This window comes from Lycium barbarum, chromosome 9 (genome assembly GCF_019175385.1).
Source record: "Lycium barbarum isolate Lr01 chromosome 9, ASM1917538v2, whole genome shotgun sequence".
NCBI lineage: Eukaryota > Viridiplantae > Streptophyta > Magnoliopsida > Solanales > Solanaceae > Lycium > Lycium barbarum.
The window spans coordinates 16,237,995-16,247,791 of record NC_083345.1 but is presented as its reverse complement, the minus strand read 5'-3'; the positions used below and the strand labels follow the sequence as shown (position 1 = coordinate 16,247,791).

The following is a 9,797-nucleotide window of genomic DNA, read 5'->3' as shown; positions in this document are numbered from 1 at the left end:
AATTCTAATAACCTCCTACTGAAATCATCATTTAAAATAATCATTTATCATAATATCATAATCATGAAGCATCATTCAGCTGCAACTTAAATCTTAGGGCGCTGAACATAATTTGCTTTACTTTTTTCTTGAAATTTTACTTCTCCTCTTGTCCTTTCTCTTTGCCTTTGGCCACTCCATTTATGGAGGAGGAGGGATATTATGAACAAAGAAACCAGAATCATAAAATGCACTCAACAGTTTTTCTAATATTGAATATCTCAAAGCTCAGTATAATTTCTAGTCTTCCTACATTTCAACTCCTTTTATCATCATCATCATCATCAATGTCAGTGTAAGAATGGTATAGCAAATTTGTTTTCCAATGGCCAAAATGATTTTTCTATGTTGCTATGACAGCTAACAAGAAATAAGTTGCACAGCCGATGAAGAGATCGCTGCAGACGAATCAGCAGCCTCGCTCAAGGACTTGATGAACTAAACTGCCTCTACTATGGCGAATCCCCAAGTCATCATGACATCCTACAATGGGTGAGGATGAGGATCAGGGGGAAACAAGGTCACAAGGAAGCGGTGAATCATCTCAAAACTGGTAAATGTGATAACAGCTGCAGGGGTAGTCCGAATTAGGTTTGTTGCACAGCCTCGGTAAAAGCCTGTGATGCCTTCTTGATGAAAGACTTTCTTGACACAGTCAACTACACCAGAGTACCGTTTTTCAGAGTGGCGCCCCTGTTCTTGAAGCCTTGAACGTACAACCTACAATGAAAATTCAAATATATGATTTTATGAACGCATGTTTTTGTCATACACTCCACTAAGCTTTTCCCAACACATGCAAAATTTATGGTGAAGTGTTTCAACCATAAATTGACCCAAAAAATAAAGCCCGAGATGGACCGAAACATCATATGGTACACCACTTTATGTTTCAGTAAACCATTTAAAGTAAATTAACAATGTGATCACCGTAACAACACACCTCGTGTGGATATGTCAATGTAGAAGCAAATATTTTGGAAACTGATGATGCAACGGCAACATCAGGGGCCCCAAGTTTATCCGTGGAAGTGTTAGCTGACATCATCACAACAAGCCAGCATATTCAGACACGATGTCATCCTTTCCAAGAGGTGGGAAAACAAATGTAAAGATACTGAACTAACTAGAAGTTAAAGGAAACAATATGACCAGAAGTGAGTAATCACCTCGCTTGGCCAAGTAAATCTTAATTTTCTCATAAGTCGGAAATTGGATAGCTACGTGACTAACACCAGCCAAAGCAGGCACCAGACCGCTGTCCACCACAAAGCAATACAAGTCAGCAAATACAGTAGTAGACAAGCAATATGATACATTCAGAGCGACAACTTTTAAGAAAGCAAACACTGACCTGTACAACCCACGAATGCCCTCTTCATACGCTATTCTCCTTAAAGCAGATAATGTACCCCTGTAAGGCTCGAAACCTGTTCTCATTCCTTGAGTCTGCAAAAGGTTAAGGCAAAAATGAGTAAGAGTGAGAATAGGATTAATGCTTTGTTTGGTGAAGTGCATTTAGAAACATATCTTTGGTAGACACATCTTTAACCATTATTAGATGGCACAACTAATTGAATTGACAATGCTGATCCAGAATAAAACGATCCTTTAACATAATTTTTTACACCAGAAGTACATGAACATTAATTAATCAAATACATGGTGTAAAACTTCTCAGCCCTACATTAGCTACAATGTCCCCATAAAATAATAAAAACACTGAATGCCATGGAATGTTGTACTTCTTGTCAATATAAACCCTCCAACTTGGGCATGAAAATGAGGCCAGGCCATGCAGCTGGCAGAGTTGAGCTTAGCTTAGCTAGCAAAGCCTCTTCCCGGGATGCCTAACCTGTCATCCTGTGAACACCCTCAACTGCCCAACACGCCTCCGCACACTGGCTAATTCTTACTCTTGAGAAAAAAAACTGCTGTGTTTGGTCTTCTTAACATTAAGATCTTGAATTTCATTATTCAGTGATTTTGTGATTGCACAGTCCCTAATATATATGCTCCCAGCACCTCCTTTCTCTGGCACTTCACTAAATTCAATCAAAAATGCATACCATCTATGTAGAAAACAAAAGATAGATAGCAACGTAGCCACCAACTGGTGGAGTATAAAGGGTGAGGTGGCAGATGACTGCCTAACAATAAATGCAATGACTGAATTACTGATGGTGCAAGTGGCATAGAAGAGCAACTACAACTGTAGAGAAGAGATAGGAGACAGCTTTTTTTCTTGTTGGCCCAGCCCAAACCTGCCTGCGCTGAATGGTACCTTCCCACCTCTGCCACTCATTGCTTTATGCGGGGTGGGGACTCGTCCTGTCCCATTGGCATCTCTAATCCAAGCACTTGCTATGACAAACAACTTTGAACAACACAAACTTTTTAGGCTGCAAGAAGGCCTATCTATTTTCTTGTCCTTTTTTAAAATGACGATGGTGTCGGTGCTCAGACCAGATTAATCCACCATGTACCTGCTACTTCCCACCAGCACTAGCAACTATTTCCACCAAGGCTTAGAAAGATTGAAATAACACATCTAATCTAATGTTGCCTCTGCTGGAATTCGAACCTTGGTGCCAAGGTGGTCCTTCAATTCTAAACAACGAGTAGGCCATTAGCCACCATTTGGGGACAACGTACATCCGTCACTCACTCTTTCTAATAAAATGCAAGACTGGCTAATGAGATCTTCAAGACATATCAAGACAGAAGCTGCTTAAACTAAACACACTAATCCGTAGGGCGTGAAGTACTATTTTCTATATTTGAACTTCAAGTAAAATATTAAAATGTTTGATTGTAATTCCAAGTGAATATCTAACTCACATATCTTCAACTTTCACAAACTTCTTTTTCAACTTAAGTTCAGACTTCCACAATTTTTTACCAATTCTACTTCATATGCTGCCTCGTTTCATTTTGTGCGTCTTAGTTTGACCGGGCACGGAGTTTAAGAAAGTGAGATTTCTGAATCTTGTGGTCTTAAACTAAAAAATGTGTATAATATACCACATACCCTTTGAACCTTGTGGTCTTAAATATGTCATGAGAGATGTTGGAAGTGGCCAAAGATTTACTACATGTAAGATGTCATATACTTTTTGAAACAGACTAAAAAGGAAAAACACATAAAATGAAACGGGGGAATACTTTTCTTTTCAAATTCAACTCGAGTATTGTCCAAACGCCTACTAACCCATAAAAGAACAGTGAAATGAGGCTCACTTAGCACTGAAGACACAATTAAAAAACTTTACGAAAATAGATTACAAGTACATGCATGATGCAACAGCAGTCAAACTTGGGAATTTTAATGTAAAATAACAAAAACAAGTGGAACACAACCATGCAGAAGCAAGGAGAAGAAAAGAAGAATACAGAAGAGGAGCGGATCTAAAGCAATTAGACCCTCACTGAGATAGAACAACATTATATTGCATTCATTTATTCTGCTGTTAGCCGGCGACAAGCGTGCATAATCCACCCCAAGACTCAAAGGCACGATGGAATTATTAGGTGTACAACTCTTAGGGTATGTTATACAGTAGTAGCAGTTTTTGTAGTCTAACTGGTCACCTTGTGAGATCACTCGGTCAAGCAAATGTGCCATAAAAAGCTAAAATCACACTCCCCCTCTTTAAATTAGTTACTAATAGACAAGGAGATAGAAACATCAACATGTTCTGTGCAAGAATCTTCTCTTTTCCATTTTCCTCTTCTAGGATAAGGGAAAGTCACATTGGTACGTCTTTCTACCGAAGCCTCCCCCTTCCTGACCAATTCTATAGTTATTTGCTGCGTTACTGTTTGTAGTTTCTGACGAACTATTGTTCCACTCCACACCACAAGTCGATACCAAACACTTTAACGAAGTCGCTCCAATGTCACATATCTACCTCTTTCACCAAGCCACACAAATAACAAGGACAAGCTACATATCAAAATTAGATTCATAAAACACCTGAAGACGTGTCTTCACAACCCACAGAGGATTTGTTGCAATTGTGGTTGCCGCTCCAGCACCGGAAGCAGCTAACATGTTTGCACCTACCGAAAGTTGATGATTTCCATCTAAAATAACCGTCAAATGAAAAGCATTAACCACAGGGTGCAATGTAGCTTATCAAAAATTAATTTGAAAAGCTAACGAGTCAATAGAAAAACATCTTTGAGGAAAGAAGGTCATCTACTGACCATCTGAGCCAAGAAAGCTTTTCAGCTGATCATATATAGTAAAATACACCTGCAGAAAGAAAAAAAACATGTGAGATCACTCTTGACATATTCTTAATTATGTCTCTAAAAAACCTAGGAAAATCATGATCAAATCTCTAAAACGAATGTAATAAGAATTGAAGCATGAAATTTCAGTTTTAATTAGTGGAAAAGTAACACTAACTGTAACCCTCCCTCTGCCACCATGTGTGGCCAACACTTAGAATTGAACAAACGATAAGCCAATATGCAAGGTATGCAGGAAATACTTTAGAAAGATCTTCTCAGTGAACTCAATAGAACTGTGGAAATTTAGATGCATTGGGAGAGTGCTTGAATTACCTTACCCAGTCCATCTGCCCATACGAACGAAAATGAATTGGACAAAGATTATGACTAGAAGCAAGAGAATCTGAAGTGAAAAAACAACCATTTTCTAAAAAGACAGATTCCTTTCTATGAAAAGTGAAAACAGTTGACCTTTTTCTGTGAAAACAGTGTCATCCTTTTGTCTTATACGTCCATATCCCTCTCTTACTCCTACGGCTCTCCACTATTTTTCCAACCACTGTCTAATTTCTGAGACTTTGCAACAAGTAGCATCAACAGTATTTTTTTTACAAAAATAAAATTCCTTTTTGATAGGCTAGCACCAGCTGTATATTACATTTAATTTACACTAGATGTTTAGTACGTCCCGTGCATTGGTAAGTAAATCTAACGATCAATCAACCCAATATTGTTGGGATCGGCAATATGAATCTTTTACGGAACTTCTCTTTGTAAGCAAGCAAAAAAATTATTTTTATCTATAACAAAGCCAGGCACTAAGATATTCCTGGACTATAACAATAGCTGTTCTCGCTTTCTCAAAAAAAAAAAAAAAAAAAAAGCTCCCCCACTTACATAGTCTGTTCAAGTTTGAGTTATTGACATCTATCCTAGCCTCCTCATACACATTTGGCAAATTTACCAGAACATTAACAAGCTAGGACATTTATGTACTAGAATAAAACAGCTAGATGTAGCTATACCTCAAAGCATCATCAATTCCTTTCCTTCCACAACACCCAAAATATAAAATGTTTATCCAAAATCCTTGTCAGTTCCTTTTTCATCTTATATCCTCTCCAGCCCAAAATCCTTCTTTGACGGTCTGTCATATTACTCATGTCGTCCCCAAAAATTCTAAAAACAGATTCCACAGTTGAGTTGCAAACTGCGAATGCAAGAAGAGGTGCTTATTGTCCTCATTCTCCTTTCACACATGTAGCATCTACTGCTCTGCATACCTTTTCCCTATTGTTGTTAAGAGAGAATGGCTTCACTAACTATCACCCAACTGAAGCATGCCACCTTATAGGAAGCTTTAGTTTCACACAATCATTTTCCAAGACCACTGTAGTATATTGCAATTTCCCGCACATAAGTTATGACAGATGATTTCATACAAAACAAACCATTTTTGGGAGTCCATATCAAAGAATCTGAAACCTCAGAAACTGTTTGCACATATCCAAGGTTTGCCAAACCAACATCATCCTTTCGATCTCCCATAATAGCAGCCCCCTCTAAGGTATAGTTCTCACCCGGTATATAATCTATATTGAACTATAGTGATTCTGTGTGTAGTGTGTATGGCAATGCTGTACAAGTCGTAATTTATTTCTTATGATGAATGTTGTAACCATCTTCTCCTTTGATTATCGCAAAATTCACCTGAGTAAATATGTTAGGATTCAGCTACTGCTATCACTCATCTCCTTGGTGCACCATGAAACTTGTTCACCAAATTTAATTTTTCCTTAGTTCCTTCTCCTCCTGGTGTATTCAGCAACCATTTAAAAAGCCGATTCTTCTGTGAAAATTCAAGTTTCTAGCTCCTAATACATCTTCCTTCTTTCTTAACATTACTGTCCCTCACTTCACTGAAAATATTTCTTTACCTTGTCGTTACCCAGCAAGAAATTCCTTCTGATGCTGTCCAAATAGATTAAAACCTTAGAAGGTATTGGAAGCAGTGACATCATATAGGTTGGCAATGAGTGCAGGACACTGTTTATGCTACTTGCCAGCCTCTTAGAGACAAGAATTTATACTGTATGCAAAACAGCAGCAATACTATTATTGCATTTAGTTTTGCCTCATTCCACCTAAACAACATCATACCCAGTGTCATCCCACCTAAAGTATGTAATAATTTGTTGCTACATTAGCCAGAAAATACTCAATGGAAACAGACATACGCATTACTCGTTTCTATGTTGGACCACCGGCATGTACAAAGACAGTGGAAGGGATTGCATCATAGGTTGCTTAGGATGAGGACAGAAGAGAAGCTGTGTAGATTTGGTCTTGATACATATATATATAAGGTAATAAAATTCATTAAGAAAGGGCAACAATCACCCCTATAGAAATGGACTACCAGAAAGTAGAAAACCTGATGAAAAGATATGTTTCTCTACGAACAACACCTAATCTCCAATACATATAGAAAACTTGTGGGTGCATCAAAAAGAAATGAGGGATAAGAGGCTATTCCTCAAGTGTAGAAAATTCCACACAGAAGACCATTCATCAAGTGTACAAAATGAGGAATAAGAGGGTATAAATATATGTATGTTGTGTGTATGTCTGTATATATTGTGATATTAACCAGAAGGGAGAAGGAGAAGAGGAGAAACTAGAAAACACAATGCAAAGGTGAAAATGGCAAGTGAAATGTTGATCAAACAATCAATCAACTACACCTCAATTTAAAATTAGTTGTGCTTGGCGATATGAATCCTTTATTTCCACTTATTTGTAAGGTTCAGAAAGTAGAGGTGGCCACTGGAACAAGATGAAAGCTTCAACTGAGAAACAGCAGAACAACAAGAAGTCAAATCAAAAACAGAAATTTTTCACAACAAATTCAAGAGGTTGGACTTCAACAAGAAGAAAAGGAAGGTGGATAGTTCATGGACTAAACCAAATAAATGACAAGGGAGAACACGAGATGGGTGGAGATCTGCATTCTGATTTCACTGGAATCATTCACCAGGACCAAAGATGCTCACATCAGATTTCTAATTGTGTTCAAACCACATACGGACAGTAAAAGAATGTAAAGACAATACACTTGCTAATCACGCCCTAAGTGCAAGGAGATAAATATGAAATTATCAAAAACAGGTGAACTTTTGGGGAAGTCATTGCACAATGGCATGATCTGGCAAAGTAAACCAAGAATGACCGTGGAACAGGTCAATCATGATATAATAACAGGATAATCAGAGTCCGGTGACCTTCAACTCCCTAATCAACGAATTAATAAAAGAACGAATAATAAAAAGTTAAAAGTGCAGAAACTGAGAGAGGAAAATGTAAGTCAAAATTAACAAAGCTATCTATCCATAACAACTAGATTCTCTAGCACGAGCCACATAGTAAACATCCTTTGCTCTATCCAGATAAGAAAATAAAGAGACTACACAGTGAGAAGCTAGCTTGATGATAAAGTTAAAATTGTAAAATAATCTGACTCACCGCCCAGTTTGGAAGTAATGCTAGCACTGTTGGGGAAAGCCCTCTGTACATTCCACGCAACCCCTCCCTTTGAAATATCTGCTCCAAGTTTCCAACTATAAGACTACCTGATCAGAATAAACGAAATCAGCAGCTGCAGATATATTCACCTCATAAAAATTACTCATCTTTTCATATGTTTACGTGTAACTTGGTGGTAGATGATTATCCGTCCCAATATAAGCATACATGAGTAAGTGTCAGTGGTGGATTTATAATGTCGGCAACGACTGCTTTCGATCCGAACTATGTATTAGTTGAACCATTTGGTAAAAGTTACACTTATACTGAATCTAGACATATTGCCAGAGTAGTGGGTTAAAAATCTGAATAATGTGTGCCATGTAAACAGCACAATCAATTGTGTGCATCAAGATTCTCAACTACATCAAGAATCAGTTTACCAAAATCAATGGGAATACAATAAGGCGTTACCTCTAACATTAGCACTTCCTAGCTTTGGCAGCCCATGAACCTGCAACCTAGTCTTAATAACATCTAAAGGGCACACAAATGTAGCCGCAATTACTCCTGCAACATATTAAAATTTCCCAAATCAGAGCAAACACTTGGATCATCAGTCAAAATTCCATTTATTGAACTCATAAATCTTCAAAACTAACCAATCGTACATAAAACCGTCATGTCCATACATGCATTTACACTCTGTTTGGATGGTTGTTACATATTGTTTCATATTGTATTGTGTTGTATTGTATCGTACTGCATTGTCTTTTACGAGTACAACGTTTGGATAGATTGTATCATTTTCCATCGTTACATAATGTCACCCACATTAGCAATTTGAAGGATAAACCTACGAAAAAAATAGGGTACGGGGTAGAGCTACTATAAAAAGGTAGGGTAAAGGATAAAATAGGATTATTCAACGATAAGTAACGACAAAATGATAAGGTAACGACACGATCACACCAAATCGTGACATAAAATGGGACTTTTCGTCATTACATAACGATGGATTTAACGATACGATCAAAACAAACATTGCATTTAAACTAACAACACAACACAATACAATACAATAGGTAACAACCATGCAAACTAGCTGCTAAGCATATAAATAAGAGCCCAAATTAGAACTTAATTGTTAATTGGAAAAAAAGATAGTAAAAAAAGAAACCCTTTTGTTGTAAATATTACCAGCAGCAGCACCAGCACCAGCATTGCAAAGAACACCTTTGGGAGTAGGGCCATGAGTATCAACGCCCATTGCTGCAATTAAGTAAAACAGGTGTAGAAATATCAAAGACTCCAACTTTATTGTTATTGGTAAGGTCCTCTCTTGAGAGGCAAATCACACAAAACCACAGTCGCATGGCCAGTGGGTATAACACAAATTAAGCAATTTTCAGCACCCAATAATAATTCAAGATTGAATTGCCCCCAAACAAGTTTTTCTTCCAAACAATATTAAAGGGGCAATTCAAGATTTAGAAAATGGGGTTTGTTTCGATACTTTTGTTGAGTGTCGATTAGATCAAGAATTGGAAATCCGAAATCGACATTAATGTTGGGCCAATTTTGGCAGCTAATTGGAAGAGGGATAAGGTCAGAATATGAGGTTCATATAGTACGGATCTTTGGTCCCACTTTATATGAGGGTAATCCCAATTTTAAAGGGTATTTTGACTTAGACATAGAATTTTAACAAAGAAAAGAATGGGGTAATTTTGAAATTTATGGCTAAATGCATTTGTGCGGACATATATCATTTAATTAAGGTTAATTAGATATTTTAAAGTTATAATGTGTAGTACTAAATATAAAAAAAACGTCATTCTTTTTAAATTGATTAAAAGAAAAAAGTGCGGGACGAAGGAATTATTTGATTTAGATGAAACCACATACTACCTTCCTCGCACGCTTGCAGTGTCATCGACCACAAAATCACTCAGATGGGTCCTCCCTTTTTTACTTCTTTGGGATATGCAACACAC

General features: G+C 37.3%; 1 protein-coding gene across 1 annotated transcript; it reads right to left on the bottom strand.

Annotated features, from left to right (window-relative positions):
- Positions 1 to 228: 228 nt before the first annotated feature.
- Positions 229 to 9,480, bottom strand: LOC132609613 (nicotinamide adenine dinucleotide transporter 1, chloroplastic). Its single transcript, XM_060323674.1, has 9 exons — positions 9,001 to 9,480; positions 8,275 to 8,370; positions 7,801 to 7,907; positions 4,249 to 4,297; positions 4,016 to 4,125; positions 1,394 to 1,488; positions 1,209 to 1,297; positions 983 to 1,077; positions 229 to 759 (listed from the first exon to the last, which is right to left on the bottom strand). The coding sequence occupies exons 1-9, from the start codon at positions 9,068 to 9,070 to the stop codon at positions 523 to 525; spliced, it is 948 nt and encodes a 315-aa protein (XP_060179657.1). The 5' UTR covers positions 9,071 to 9,480; the 3' UTR covers positions 229 to 522.
- Between the last annotated feature and the right edge of the window lie 317 nt (positions 9,481 to 9,797).